The 16,533-nt window shown below is 39.7% G+C and overlaps 1 protein-coding gene across 1 annotated transcript in view; it reads left to right on the top strand.

Annotated features, from left to right (window-relative positions):
* Positions 1–15,128, top strand: part of atp10a (ATPase phospholipid transporting 10A) — a 49,660-nt gene extending 34,532 nt beyond the window's left edge. The window contains exons 15-21 of the mRNA XM_023289101.3: positions 4,657–4,733; positions 5,835–5,960; positions 6,050–6,250; positions 8,089–8,169; positions 8,297–8,401; positions 11,328–11,515; positions 11,690–15,128. Coding sequence (XP_023144869.2) covers positions 4,657–4,733; positions 5,835–5,960; positions 6,050–6,250; positions 8,089–8,169; positions 8,297–8,401; positions 11,328–11,515; positions 11,690–12,332 — 1,421 coding nt within the window. The 3' untranslated portion in view covers positions 12,333–15,128. The remainder of the gene's footprint in view (positions 1–4,656; positions 4,734–5,834; positions 5,961–6,049; positions 6,251–8,088; positions 8,170–8,296; positions 8,402–11,327; positions 11,516–11,689) is intronic.
* Positions 15,129–16,533: the final 1,405 nt, after the last annotated feature.

Raw genomic sequence — 16,533 nt, 5'->3', positions numbered from 1 at the left:
CTTTACTAGTATTGTCTGTGTTTTTATGAAACTGGTGAAACGAGTGCTGCATCCGGTCTTTCTCCCAGATCATTTCTCATCTGTGTGAGGAGTAACTTTTATCAGAATCAGACTTTAGTCGCTATCTCATAAAATACATTGAGGCATAGCAACTGTTTGTAAGATGTTGCTCATGTCAGCTGCAGGACACTAAAACAACATTTTCATGCTTCCATGCTGCTGATGGCTCCTTTGTTGTCTTTTTGTTCACTAAATAATTCCAGATGCGTCATTTCATATTATTGATGTCTTCGGCTTTGTTCCATGATGAAGGACACAATGAAGCAACGAAAATATGTTTGGAACGAGTCGGTGTGTCCAAACTTTTGTCTGGCACTGTGCACCGGTATCACGAGGGGCTTACATGGACCCTGGATTGATTCATTGAAGGAGCGTTGTGGCCGGACAGTCGGCTCTTCTGACAATGTATATCTTCAAGTTGTGATTTACAAAGACAGCTTTGCATGGAGGTGTGATTATTTTTTGGTAAACTTGACTCATTCAGGGAACCATGAGTCATGTTGCAGTGACTGGATCCAGTGTTATGTTGTTGAAGTGCGGCACTAAAATGCTGGAATGCCCCTTTGATACAAATTTAGCATTGGAATTTGACTCTGATCATGTTTACATGCACACCGGTGTCCTGCTGCATGGATTATTTTGTATTGATCATATTTAGGATATGACACTTACGTGGAGCAGAAAGAAATCTGGTTATTCACATCTGTGTATACAGCATAAGTACTAGTGACTATTTAACAATGACTTCAAACTGTGATGTTTAGCACAAAATGGCATTTTAATCTTACATTCCTTTAACTGTTAGCCTAACTGTATGTTATTGTATTTGCACACTTGTTATAGATTTAGCTTGTCCACCTAATTTCCAGCAACTGGAGACGAGAGTGTGACTGTGCAGGAGTTTGCAGCAATGGATGAAAATGAAAGCTGTGACTTCTAGAACAGTGTCATTAAAATGGAGTTCAGTGACCCTCAGTTGATAGAAAGCTTCCGTATGAGTCAGGAATCATAGGTCAATGTTTCATTTTAGTTGCTTTTGATAATTATTAATAGTTTTTATTGACCTATTTTTAATAAAGACCAGGAAATGAGGTTTATTTAGAATTTCATCATGTTGCGTTTGGCTTTAACTATTGAGGTCTTTTTAACAGGTAAACAGATTTTTGATGTTAACACAACAATGAAAAACACACAAATACATTAAATGACACACCTAAATTGAAATAAATAAGGAACGATCTCGCCTTCATACATATAGAATAAAATAAATGAGTCAAACCTGGAGGTTCATGGAGGCAAAGGACATGTTTTTGATTCAGGGAGGGGCCATGCTTGGAGTTTGATCACGCAACGTTTTCGTTGTGTCCTTTCATGATTCTTCCTAACAAATGCATTTAAATAAAACCATCAAACCAAACAAAAGTATCTCTCACCAATAGATTGATTTGTTGTCAACATATAGGACATCCTTTCACTGTCTGTGTGACACAGTTGATCCATTCACCAGACCAATAACAGAGACAAGGGTTTGAGTGTCGGTAGTTTGTAGTGTTGTACAACCTGAGCAGCTGTGGGGAACGTTGCTTGTTTACTAACTAGTTTTAGGTTCACAGAAACACTGAAGTTGTGTCCGCACAGGAGAGCGGCAGCGGTCTGAAGTCAGGATGAGATGTGTCCATGCTACAGTATCCTGGCTTTTTATGGTCCGCTCCAGCAAACATGAAATGGTTTGTTCTGAAATTGGGATATTATGTTAAGTGCACACAAATGGAATACTTCAGAAGCTTCGTGTATGGACACACTGTCACTGATTTCAGGTTTACAGCTTTGAACGTTCTACATAGCTACTAAATCCTACTAAAGCCTTTGCAGATTTTTATCCAGTGAGTGCAAGTCGTTTCTTTTTTTTTTTTTAAACAAACACATTCCTGCAGTATTTTCAGTTTCATGCCCACATACTCTGAACCTGTCTGTCCTGCAGTGAAAAAATCTGTTTGTGTACTTTCTGTTCAGGTGAGGTGTTAAAAACTAAAATCTGAGCAGCTGTAAAATTTTAATGTCCAAATGTTGCGTATTTGGCCGGCTTAGGAAACAGAAATATTTATAATTCAGTGAGTTCACAGAGAGCATCACTGTCAAATATTCGAGTAGCACTTACTGCTTATACACTTAAACAGATTCTCCACAGGTTTGTCTTCAAGCCTCATTACAATCTTGCATTTTTAAAGTCATTTAATGCTAAATCATGTTTCCTTTTATCATGAATATCCTGAATAATATATGAGTCAGACGTAGAGGAGCTCCTGGTTGTTCTCCCACTGCTGTGTCAATATGAGCTGACTTTGAAATTCAGGTTACATCGAGGTGAACCATTCATCATACACACCTCTGCTGTGACCACTCAGTCGAAAAACCGTGTTATTCTCAGTAATTATGCACCAGGGCTTAACAAAGCTGCTGCCTGACAGAGGTGACACGAGGATGTCGGTGTGACTTAGAATTGTCTTTCCCGTGTTTTCCATTTTATTTGTTCCCGCTGCACACAGGAGGATCTGTTTTTCTGCCAGCCCAGCATTTTTCTGTCATTGCTCCGTTTGCAGCAGTGAGGAGGAAACACTACAGCTCCTCACTTCTCTTTCATGTTGCATCTCTGGGGACAGCAGAGGAGGCTGAAACTCTAATATATCACTACTCCAGTCTATCTTAACACCTAAACTGTTATTTATAATAATGATAATTGTAATTATTTGGCTTTCTGTGACAGCAGTTAATGGTTTATGTAAGAAACCACAAGGAAAACATGCAAAATATGTAAATTCTACTGCATAAAAAAAATTAAATCAGGCAATGATGGTTTTCATCTGTAGAGCTGAGCCTCCAAGTCGACTAATTTATTAGTCATATGGCAGAAAATGAATTACCAGCACTTTCAGATCCCAGGCAGGTTCTTACATGCACATTTTCTGCTCTGTATCATTTTAAGTTGAATATTATTTGGTTTTAGAAAAACAGAAGTAATTTGGAGAGATCTGGGAAGTTGCAGTGGACATTTCTTGCTTTTTTCTTACATTTTGATTCAAACATTAATTAAGGAAAGATAAGCTTTTATTAACTCCACAGCAAGGACTTTTCCAGTAGTGAATGGGGATAATGCAAACATAGGGAACATCAGTAAACAATAAAAATCAACAAGACTGAATGAATATGATATTTTGTGTTAAAAATTGACGTGACCTTCCAATCGTAAGTGTGTCATTTTAATTTGAGCTTCACCGTGCAAAATTTGACACAAGTCTGTTCAGTAAATAGTTTTGAGTTTTTAAAATAAACAGTATTTGCACAGATGCTACATAGATAAGAATAAGGAGCTGTATTTTTAATAATTTATAAGTAGTTTATTCAACTTTTTTGTGGAAACACCTCATGAAATACCTCATGAAATTCAGGAATGTCGCCACAGGAAACTGAAACGCAGAGATTTACCTGCTTTCATCATGTGAACTTGTTTGGCAAAGACGTTCATTTAGATCTAAACTCTAGCTTAAACCTAAAACTGTTAAAATTTAAAGTACAGTTTTTAGAAGTAGCTTCTTTAATTAATTCTTTTATACATTTTACATAATTTATTTTATTATGTATTTCTATCTTAATACATTTTAAAGTTATTTAATATTAAACACTTTTGGACTCCTCAGTCTGAAACACCAATGTGAAACGTGCAGAAAGCACACATTTCATCACTGTTTCACTGTTTCTTTTTTCTACATAACAAGATAAGATAAGTCCTTTATTTCTCCCCACACCAGGGGAAATTCACATTGTTACAGCAGCTTATGTAGCAATGGACTTAGTAATAGAAATACAATAATAATAGAACAGTAGTAATAATATTTACAATATGTACAGGGATGAGAAATGAGGATGAAATAGTGCAGTAGTGACACACTGTAAGACAATGCAATATAAAGTGGCTTAAAAAAATAAGTTTAAAAAGTGCCCAGTTAAAGACTTGATTCCTATTCTGATTCTTTAATATGTTATAGATGCTTTTAATAGAGCACATACTGCAGCGGTTATCACTCTGCTGCCGCCCCGGTGTGTTCGAATAGATTTAGTCACACTGGGAGAGTATTAAGAGCCAACACAAACTTCTATTTAAGCGCTCATCACCACCTACTTCTCATATTCATCCTGCGCTGCCACTGCGCTGCCATTAACTGTTGTGACAACAAAACCTCCTCTGCCCACCTACACTTCATCTCCCACTTCACCACCTGTAGTGATGAAAAAAATCCATCCTCAGAGTGGAGCCAAAAGGAAACGTGCTCTTCATCAACCACCATAGCAGGCCTGGATCAGCCTGAGAGGGGCAGAGGAGCTGGTGAAGGGCAGGTAGTAAACAGCTCGGGATAATAAACACACAGCTAATATAACAGCTGATGAATCTCACTGTTCCTCCCACAGAACAGTGCAGCTCAGGGAGGAACACTGTCTTTTCCATCTTGCCTTCGCCGTGCTCGATAAACCTCCATCAGATTGTGTATCAGTGTATGTTGAGACTCCTGTTCTAAGGGACTATTTTCTCTTTTATCACAGGTGATGGGGCCAATGACGTCAGCATGATCCAGGTCGCAGACGTCGGTGTTGGGATCTCTGGACAGGAGGGCATGCAGGTAAGGACACAAGTGTGGGGGGGATTTACAGCGGATCATAAAGAAGCATCACAGTGTGAGAGATCCTGAGAGCGAGAGGAGCATTGGGATTGAAGATAAGGGAATAAGGGAAGGCATTCTTTAGCATAGTTAATGGCTTTTCATTACTCTTAAGTGCGAGTTTCAGCCCACAACTGCACACATCCTCTAAATAGGATTGCCTGTGTTCTGCTGACTCAGGAAGCTCGTCCTGCAGGGAAGCAGCTCACTTTATGGGTGCTTCAGTCTGGACTCCATCTGCACCAGCGTCTCCCTGATCTAAGGTCACGTCCAAAGTAGCGTCTTCAACAAAGGCTGCAGAAAAAAAATGTGAAAAAAACTGATTGGTCCCTCATCCCCTGTGCTCATTTTCCTGCGGCGCCTTGTTCCAGAACGGTGATCCCACATAGCAGTGATGGAGATTCCCAATTAGCTTCCAGGGGAGATTTCGCCGGCGCGCTGCTGTGTAGCACATCTGTTAAAGCCTCCGTATCCTGTCTTTAAATGAGCCGCTAGATTAATCACTGTTAATCATATTTGCTCTTAATGAGACAGCGGTCACTCCTCGGGACTCCACTGTGTGCTGAGACGCACATTTCTGCAGTCGTGCCGCTGCTCTATGATTAACACACCTTTGCTTTATTAGGGGCTCGCTCCCCAGTCAGTCGTTGGGAGGCCGTTATTAGAGCGCAGCAGAAACTAAACGAGGTTCCTGCTGTTATTTCTCTTGTTGACAGATAATGTTGACAGTTGAGAGGTGTCATAAAGGGTTAGCGGCGCTGTTTAAGATGTAAGTTACAAAGCGGGCCTGACTGAGGAGGGTTTTAGATGGTGATAGATGAGCCTGACAGCTTCCAGCCGCCGGATCGTTGAATCCCAAAAGGTGGACAACTCGTTTACGAGTTATTGCTTTGGAAAGATTATACCCACTAAAGCTTCATTAAAAACAGGCAGCTGTGAGTGAAGCAGCAGACATTTCAAACAGTTATTTCCTAATGGCTGCCTGTGTCATGTGTCTGTGGGAGGCAGAGACAGCGTGGAGGAGGGAGGAGACTGAATGCTGGTGCTTCTGTCGTTTTGCAGGCGGTGATGGCGAGCGACTTTGCTCTCCCACGTTTCCGGTATCTCCAGAAGCTCCTGCTGGTCCACGGGCACTGGTGCTACTCCCGGCTGGCCAACATGATTCTCTATTTTTTCTACAAGAATGCCGTAAGGCAGTTTTTCTCCTCATCTGACACATAGTGGATGAGTTGCAATGGTGTGTTTCACCTGAGTCTGTCCCTTATTTGCTCCCACAGATGTTTGTGGCGCTCATCTTCTGGTTTCAGTTCTACTGTGGATTCTCAGGTTCAGCCATGATTGACCAGTGGTATCTCATCTTCTTCAACCTGATGTTCTCTGCCTTCCCACAACTCATCACTGGCACTCTGGACAAAGACGTGTCAGCAGAGACTCTTCAACACCTACCTCAGCTCTACGTGAACGGCCAGAACTCCGAGGTCCAGTAGCACTGAACGATTTGCATTTTAAAGAAGCTAGTGATGTAAAGGAAGATGTATGTTTTAACTCAGCTGATATCTTTTTTTTAAACTAAACATTTCAGTCATTATTTAGAAGCTTGTCATTATATCATAGCTTCTTCAGTTTAATTATTATTGTCCGTAAATAGTTGACAGATTCTCACGTATGATGCAGTGCAATGTTTTAGTTTCTCAGGTTACACTGTCTAAGGCCTTGTTCACACTAATGTGGACTTTTTTCTAGATGGATATTTCTCCTCTCCGTTTAACCAAAAATAAAAATTCTGTCCACTCAACATTTTACAAAAGATCTCCTTACACACAAGAATGCAAATGCTCTAATACAAATGCTGGGCCAGTCCACGTCAATGATACGTCAAATACCAAGAACTCTCTGTTATTCTGTGAATTATGCAAACTTTTATTATGATTTTTGGAATTTAGATTTCACGCCAGGTCAAGACTTTCTCAAGTCTTGATGTGATGTAATACATGTATTCAGGAGCCCTTCGTTTCCCCAGACTAGCTCCATTCAAATGGGCTGCAGTTTTAAACCCAGGGGGGAGTCATTCTGAATGCAGCCCTACTTTTGGGTGTGTTTAAACCAATTCCTGCTCTTCATGTCTGCAAAGATACACAACCTCAGTTGTGTCATCTACCCATAAACATCCACAGAAGGGTTTTTGTGGATCCTCGTGGGCATCCGCATGCAGACACTGAAAACCCACTGACTGTGAAGGTGCCAGGAAAACAAATGCTGCTCAAAACAAATGCTTGTTTTTAGAAGACATTGTGCCAGACTGTGTTTTTCAGCCACACTTTTATAATTATTTTTTACAAGATGTATAATTGAAGTAGTTGCTGTCAGACTTTGGGGGGTGCTTTGATTTGTACATGCTTTCCATCAGCAGGGGCAGAACATAGTGGGAAGTTCTAGAATCTCCAGAAATCGTGTACACTGTGCTCAGAATCAGAATCACAATCAAAAAAATCAATCAACCAATCAAAATTTATTTATAGAGCACTTTACAACACTCAAGGTGACCAAAGTGCTTTCCATGTCTTTATTGTCATTGTATGAGAACAACGAAATTGAAAGTGCAGTCCTTACAGTGCCTAATAAAATAAAAACAAATAACATAACAAAATCAAAGAAACATGTAAGACCATCAGTATGAAAACATTCAGAAAAAACATTCATAAAATCCATTAAACACTACAATTATTTAATGTGTCCTGAGTTTAGTACATAAATGGCATTTGCATAGAAACTATTTCTGAGTCTACCTCAGGAATAATCACATTGACATAGTTCTATAGTGTATCCTGTAAAAACTGCAAACTCACAGCCTTTCAGAAACATCACAGGAGACCTGTGTGTTTCTCTGTGTTTGATTTGAGTAGCAGAGCAACCGTCTGTGTAGTGGACCTTCACATAACTGCTATTATGTATATTGTAGTAGGAAATAAAACAACGTACGCTCCATGTTCAAATCATTTATTTCAAATGAAAGCTTTATTCCATTTCTAGAGTTAATTGTTGAGAATACAACATAGCTGGGCTACTTCTGTACATAGAGATTGTGTAAAAGTGATACAAATACATCCTTGGTCATTGATTTCAAAGTTTTCGATGCCTTTGTTGAATGGAATAGAGAAAACCTCTACGTACCATTTTACTCAGTTGGCAGTTAGCTTTAACTTTCTGATTAATGGCAATAGATTTTATTTAATGCTGTCCATTTGCTATAAATTCGACCCCTGCCAGTCGACTTGATGAAGTACCTAACTGTTAATGTCTGGGTTTTATCTTGCAGGAATATAAGCCATATATGTTCTGGATGAACATGATTGATGCCTTCTACCAAAGTCTGATGTGCTTCTTCATTCCTTACTTTGTGAGTCTGGTTTTAATTTCCATCGGCACGTCTGCATTCAGTAATTTCTCTTTGCTGTCACTTACCCATCATCTCCTCTGTCTTCACCCCCTTCTCCTACATCCTCCCCTCTGTTCTCCCCCCTCAGGCCTATGCTGACTCTGACATGGATCTGTTTACATGGGGAACTCCCATCACCACCCTCGCTTTGTTCACCATTCTGCTACATTTGGGCATCGAGACCAAAACCTGGGTAACAAACCTGATTTTAGACTCACTAATGACAGTTCATGAGTTTCCATTATTTCAGCTTCATGCTGTTTTGTGTCAGTCATCGGCTCCATGCGATCTCTGCTGTGGAAGCTGACGGCAACGTAGATATTTAACTCGGGCTGATTGGATTGAATCAGAAAGCTCTGCAGCATCAGGGCCTATATATCAGCTTGACAGCGTGTCTGCCTCCATCCAGGCCCTCTGTAAACAGTTGACGCTACATTACAGCACACCACCACTTCACACTGCCACAGAGCTCCAAAATACCTGATTTTATTCCCCCACTGCCTTGGTTTTACTCTCGGGTATCCATGCACGGTTCTCAGCATTCTTGGTCATGAGCCATTTTAAATTTATGACTCTGCATTGAATCAGAGTCTTTTCCATTATGTCCAGGCAGTAAATTTAACTTAAGTTTTTTTTTTTTTTTTAAATACATGAAGAATGTCCTTTCCTCTAACTACAGTCCTGGGCACGAGTGCCCCTCGTGCAGAGGAATGTTCATGCAGAGCAGCATCAACCAAAAGCAAACATTTCCAAATGCTCTGCTGGCAGGTACTTCATTCTCTCACTGCTCAGGAACATAATGCATGCATGATTGGAAAATGACTGCGAAAGTCAATTAAAGGTATTTGAGGTGACAGCAGGCAGCGCTCTTGTCTCTCCCCCATACAGTAGCTGTGAGGCTGTAATTAATTATGTGTGTCAGAACAATACTCCAGTGAGCCATTGTATAGTATCCACTCTGTCAGATGTCAGATCAGCCAGTCAATTCAAGGATGAAGCATGAGTGGTTTTTTTGTATCCTGAGCCGACTAAACTCATTAAAGTGCACAAGAAGACATCTCTCTATATCCTGTTTTGCATGCAGACTTCTCACAGTGATTTCTTTTATTGCATTCAGTGGTTTTCTAGACCTGCATAAAGGGAAGTACTGGTTTCAGTATATATATATATATATATATATATATATATATATATATGGCAAGACGTTACAACATTTAATATTCTGAGATTGACTATCCAGAATTACAATTATAGATTACAAGGTCATTTTGACCAGTCCCAGTTTTCATTCCAGATATCTATGATTAGAGGTATTATGACTAGTCCATGCCAATGTGAAGCTTCTCGTTGGATGATGGTCCAGCAAAGCATTTAACACAATTAGCAGAATTAATGGTGGCTGCTGTGGTGGGTAAAGTCTTTAGAAAATGCAGTGAAATAGTAAGAGCTCATCAGCTAGTATGTTGTGGAGAACGTTAATTTGTTCATTAGAGATTTGTTGCTGAAATTTAGTGAAACTTAAAGCTCTGACTGTTTTAAGATGTTAGGAAAACAGCTTGCCATATGCAGTTACGTTTGCATTGCCGTAATATGTTTGCAAAGCAAGCCGCCTACATCTCTGACCTGCTCGAGCTTCTGACATAACCACACATGTCTGTAATGCCATCTTGTTTTGTGAAAACTCTAATTCAAGTTATCTGATATTACATTTGACAAGTCAGAGTTCCAGTTCAAGATACAACCACAATATCATTCATACCTGTTCAAATTTAATGTAAGATATTTAAAAAGGACAAAGTAGATATCTTGAATTGAGGGGAATTAAAGATATATTGAAGTATAATTATGACTAATCAGATTCTATCTGTAGACTACTGAAACTGAAATTAGTACTTGTTCGGGTGCAGCTATAATTCCCATGCTAGGAAACCCCATACATATGAATGTTACAATGCATCACTCTGTCGTGTGGACCAGGTCAGAAGACCATTTTGAGGAGATTAATAACATCACAGGATATTTACTATGGAAGACTGCAGCTTGTTTGCCTGTTAATTTCTGCTATTTGATTTATATTAAAGTAACCTTTTATTTACTTTATTTGTTTTTAAATGTAAGCAAGCAGATTATGCATTGTACATTAAGTGTCAGAGGTTAAGAACTCTGTTTTTTTTTGGAACTGGAAAAACATCACCATTTTTCATAACGCTCTGACCTCCAAGCAGTTGCTTCTGTCACATTTTTGCTCACTGTGAGCTCATTTTTCACTGTAATATAAAGTCCTGCATCTCTATGGAAACAGCACAACCATGGCTGGAAGTAGAGAGGACTCAACAATGACTTAATGCAGTAGAACGAAGGTGTGATGTCGTAAATGATAAAAAAAAATAAATAAATATTTGATCATTTGTTTTGCAAAAATGTTACAACCTGAAATCAACATGTAGAATCTTTTTACAGAGAGTTACCAGTTCTAGGAGAAATGATGTCTCTGTACACTGCAGATATTTCACTACTTTTAATTTGTTTTCATACTTGTCTCCCATCTGCTCTGTGTAAACACAACCTGCAGTCCCTGAATTTTTGTCATGTGAGTGTTGGGTGCAGCAGAGTCGCTAATGGCTTTCCAGTTGCACTGAGGGTTGGAGGGTTTTTTTTGGTTTCTTACAGAATCTGGTTAGAACAAACTGTTCATTTTTGGTCAATTTTAAATGAGGCTTGTAGAATAAAGTGACATTGGTGACATATCACAATGTTAAACCAAGATTTGTTTAATTTTCCTGCTGGAACTGCACGTGACAAAATTCAGCGTAGTTCACAGAGCTCAAGGACTCTGAAAGTTGAAAATGCAACAATTCTATTGCTTTTTAAAAAAAAATGTAATGCTTTGTCTGTAAGATAACATGCCTTTCAAAGCTGACAGCGAGTTTTGGATTCACCCTAGTCTTTATGCTGTTACTGATTCAGAGAATTTGACTGTGGATTGGTTTTTTAACGTACCCTTGAATCGTCACTAGTGGTGCACATACACATAATCACTTCATCGCTCATACTAAATATGTAAGAACTACATCAAATTGCTTGCCAGTTTCATTTCTGTCATGATGTCCCCCCTGCAGACCTGGATGAACTGGCTGTCGATCGCTTTCAGCATCGCCTTATTCTTCACCGTGGCTCTGTGCTACAACGCCTCCTGTCCCACCTGCTACTCGCCCTCCAACCCCTACTGGACCATGCAGAGGCTGCTGCAGGACCCGCTCTTCTACCTGCTCTGCATCATCACGCCTGTAGCCGCACTGCTGCCTCGGTACGCTGCATTCGACGCACGGACTCACGAGCCAGTTTTTCTCAAATATTTATGATCCGTGCCGTGATTTACATCTTGTTATTAATAGCAGATGCCTTTCATGTTTATCCCGAGAGCCTGGCATTCATCCTGCTCAAGTGTGTCCTGATGTCTGGCTCTGTTTTTACTTTGCAGATATTTCTACAGGGCGTGTCAAGGCACGTTGTTTCCAAGCCCAGTCCAAGTTGGAAGACAGTTAGATAAACTCCCTGCTGACACCCGCAGGAACATCCTCAGCCTGACCAGGGTCAAGGTGGGGTCGCCGCTCAGCCCCAAGCCTCCCTTCCTGTCCCTCAGCAAGGCCTCACCTAAAGGATGCAATAAAAATGACCAGAGGAGCATCAGCGGCTCCAAGACATTAGAGGCCACACAGGGGCAAGCAGATGAAGAGGAGGACCGGAGCTGCCTGTCGGGGCCCACGGACAGTGAGATGCACCTCTCAGATCTCTACACATTAGTTCCTTCAGAAATAGACACTCTTCCCTACACCAAAGACGCTCCTCAGCCCGCGGGGGAGCTGCAGCCTCCTTCCACCGAAGTTTCGGAGTGCCTCGATAAGACTTTAGAACCGTCAGATGTGAGTCTGTCCAGCTGGATCACCTCCACGCCTTTGCTCACGCCGGCGGACAGCGTGCAGCTGAACCTGCTCCCGGACGGAGCTCCTCAGTGCGTCAGATACTCGAGGAACTCTGAGGACAGACTCAAACCCGACCATGCAGTTCATCCAGCACACAGGACAGAGCAGGAGGTGGAGCAGCTGCTGCACACCAAATTATGATGCCTTACAGTCTTATGTTACTCAAACTCCAATTTGCACGATAGTTTTTTAAAATTTTATTGTATTTTTCAAGGAGATTCTTTTATAAAAGACACAAAGAGGTACTTTATATTTTGGATGTAACGCTAAAGTAAAGATACTCTAGAGGTTTGGGAGATGTAAGAACTGGAATATCTCCCCTTTCTTTTTTTGAATACTGGGAAATTTGGATTTCACAAAGAAGCATCTCAGTACTTGATCAGGTTCTAATGTAAGAATGAGGAGAGTCGAGACATTCCACTGCCGGGTTATTTGGGAGTTTGTTTTCTCTCTGATATGGTACCCTGTTCGTTCTTTCAGCGAGCCCTGTAAATGCAGTAAGACCCGGATCAGACACCACTGTGGCCTTGAATCACTGCTGGTATTACTCCTGAGGAGAGAAGTTTAATATGTTTTAAGTCCCCACAGAAACGTAATTTCTTTGAGGACTTCCATGCAGATAATTCCAAAGTTTTATATTTACATACAGCAAATAGTGGCATTTGCTCAGTGCACGTTTTAGTCTTGTTGCTGGACAGTTTTTGCTCAATTTCAAAGAATAAAAAGTGTGTTCATAGCTGTTCTGTTGCACAGTACATTCCGCTGAAAATGTATGAGCTGTTGACTTTAAATATAAGTATGCATCATAAGAGTTCATCAAGAAGTTTTCATTTCAGTCTTTGTACACTCAGAATCTACCAGGAATTATGCTCTGTGTGAGTATGTGTATGTTTGTGTATCCATGTCTTTCTATGTTTGTGTGGATCAAAATTTTAGTTTTATATGTTGTAGGGTCAAGATTTTTTTTTAAGGTTTAGGTTGGAGTTATTTAGTTGTGATGGTTGCATTTGGATTAAGGGTTAGGGGATGCATTAGCTCAATTTTTGTCCTCACAAAGACAGAAAGACATGTAAATGTGTGTGTGCTTATTCATTGAGTCATTGTATCTCTTTAAACGGTGCCTGCCAGTTTAAATGAGTATAGATCTGCATTTTTGGCATTGATGGCCCTTTTTGCCAATATGACAGAATCAATACAGTTAAATATGAAGGTAATGCCAGAGACAGACTGAAAATAGTGGAGACAGCCAGAGTGGTTGTGTCCAAATATGAAAGAAAAAATCCTCTTTCTAGCTATGTTAAATCTCTTTTCTTTTTCAACCTGCACAAAAGTATGTGCTAGAGTTTGCCAGGTAAAAGGCAGAATCTCAAGATGCACCTAGCAAAAAAGTAGTGCAACCTTTAATTCTGGTAAAACTATTAAATGTTGTTCCTACACTTCAGTTTTTGTATAGCTTTATAAAACAGACCTGGGCAAGATAAGCTGATGGATTTTGTTACCTTTAGACACAGCGATCCAAGCTGTATCCCCCTCAGCTAAGCTAACCGTTGTGTGGCTTCAGCTTCTTATTTAACAAACGGACATGGCAGATATCATTTAGTTGGGCTGAGACAACAGTTAGCTTAGCATAAAGACTGGAAAAGTTAGTCTGGCTACCAGCTGTCAAGAGCTAACAAAAGTTTGTGTTATAACTGGAGTTTTGGTGTCACTTGTTGTTCAGAGACAACCAAAAGTAGTGCAGCTCTTCCTTGAAGCTACCATCACATTTCATAAACAAGTGTACTTGAAGGTCCTTTTATAGCAGTTTATTTCATATGTTGAGTTTATCTGAAGCCAGTCTTGTTTTTTTTTGTTTTTTTTTCTGCCCATGTTCAGCTGTAAACCAAATCCCCTGTGCCATTCATCCAAGGTTCATTCCAAATGCAAAAGATGCGGCATTAAATTTTAAATTTGCACTTTGAAAGCAGTTTGTCAGAATTGCCACTGAGTATTGTTGGTGACGTGTGCAGTGCTCAGATACAGAATACAAAGAATGGGAGATTTCATTCTTACCTTTGCAAACAACACGATGTGTTGGTCATCAAAGTATGGAAAATTGGAAAGATTCTACAGTTTATTGTTCAGCATTTAAAGCAGCAGCACCTTTAATATTTTATGATTGTTGTATCTCTTGTCTCATTGCAGTATGTTTTTGTATAAAGTAAAACATTTACCAAAGGTCATTTATATTTCTGTATTTTCTAAGCAATCGTATGTGCCTTAACACTGGATAAGAAATTACAAATCTGCTCATGATGCTGTATTTGTTTGAAGATGATGGAACATCTTTGTGTTTTTGGAGATGTTTTATGAGGCTACATGCTATGTGGTTTCTGTCCTCCAGCCTTTTTAATTCTAATTTTTCTTTTTTTTTTTTTTGCCGACGCTGTCTCTCTGGCATGTCGTTACAATTCTGACTCCACAGTCTGTTCAGTTTGTTTTATAGGTTCTGTCCGTTCTGTGCTTTTGGCGTCGCACTTTGTGTGCCAGACTGAAGCTCGAGCGTTTTCACTGCGGCATTCCAACGTACCCACTTTCACATATTCTTCACAGGAACATTCGTTCATTTCTCTTCACACAGCCTTGAATATATCTGAGCTCATTTTGTTGGCTCTTCATTTCTATTTTGGTGTGAAGGTAGGCCTACAGTTGTAACACTCATCAGAGCTGTTTACCTGCTCTTAAACCTTGATTTCAGTTTATGTCAACGTATTCATCTGGATACTTTATAGTTGGGAAATTGGTGTAGTATGCAAGAAACACTGAAAAGCTTCATGTGAGAAAGACTTTTTTTTGCCAGAATTTCTTATTTTGCATCAGCTCTTTGTCCTTTGAGTAATTGGACTCTTCCTGTACATGGCAACTTGTGAACAAAATAAAAATGGTAATAATAAAGTATTTATCCGTGTATACCTGTTTGTCTCATCAGGATGTACACTATTGGATTGATATAATGTCTCAGCCCTCAGTTTTTAGATATTTTGTGGGCTTGGCCTGTGTTCTTTAAAGAGCTCATATTATGTACAATTACAGGTTTACTAGTGACTTTAGAGAGGAAATACTGTTGGACTGTGAGGCAGCTGCTCATTTTTTGTATTAGGGCCAATCTAGCAGTTATGCAATTGCAACACTGATGAAAATAAGTAAAGGAAGAAAAGCCTGGACTTAAAGTGTTTCAGGCAGGTAAGAAGCAGTATCTTTTGTCAGAGAATAGCTCTCTTTAGGGTGGACTTGGGGCTTTGTTAGTTTGCGGACCTTTCTCCCCATTACTCTCCCCCTAGCTGGTTGAGCAGATAGCTGCCATCCCTGAACCTGGTTCTGCCAAAGGTTTCTTCCAGGTAAAAGAAGAGTTTTTTCTTCACACTGTTGCCAAGTACTTATTCAAAGAGAACTCTAGATTTGTTTTGTTTCCCTGTTTGATTTTAATTTAAAGCATATAAACATTTGAATGGAAGGTCCTCTTCTATGTGAAGTTCATTGAGATGATATATGTTATGAATTGGTGCTACATAAATAAAATTATATTGAACTGAGTTGAATTAGATGCACAAAAACAGCTATATAACACTGAGGAAAAGAGAAATCTCAGCTGACACAATTAGTCCAATATTTCCTCCCCTTTTAGCTCTGTTGCTAACTAGCGTTTTAGCTGAGTTAGTTGTTAACTTTGTCTGTTGGTCATTTTGTACTGAAGAGGTAGAGGATTTTTTGGCATTACTTGCTGTGATTAAAAACAATGCTGCTTCACAATGACAGTCAGCCAAAACAGTAAAGTTGCAGCCGTAAAACCAAAACAATGGGCTGAGGGGAAACACTGAGTTATAAATCTCCATGCATTGATCATTCCAAGTGATATCTTTCACATTACTGATTGCAGTTTGACCCATTGTTGATATAAAAATATTTATTAGAGCAGCTATAAAGTACCTACCTCAAGAGGATCTTTGACAATAAGTAGCTTTTCACTGCAGGAACTTGGAACCCCATTCAACCTGTTTTGCCTTTCTGTTTCCATTGTGGTGTAGGATCTGATAGCTTAGACCACAAAAATCTCTGAGTGCCCTAAAACAATGAGAAATGGTAGCGGCAGGTCATAACTCTGCTTCTATGAGCACATAGGAAATGGAACAATTCAAGTTGGATTTGTTAGTATGATGTGTTTTGTGTTGTTGATGCTGATGTTAGAGAGACATGGACACTGAGAGGACAGAAAAATGTTACTCCCCTTTCAGGGTTCCTTAGAAGTATCTACCTTGGAGAAAGCAAGGTTTTTTTTTCCTAAAACAGCCCTAAAAGAGGATCT

Source organism: Amphiprion ocellaris, chromosome 2 (assembly GCF_022539595.1).
Source record: "Amphiprion ocellaris isolate individual 3 ecotype Okinawa chromosome 2, ASM2253959v1, whole genome shotgun sequence".
NCBI classification, from domain to species: Eukaryota; Metazoa; Chordata; class Actinopteri; family Pomacentridae; genus Amphiprion; species Amphiprion ocellaris.
The sequence above is the reverse complement of the archived record's forward strand: the minus strand, read 5'-3'. Positions and strand labels throughout refer to the sequence as shown.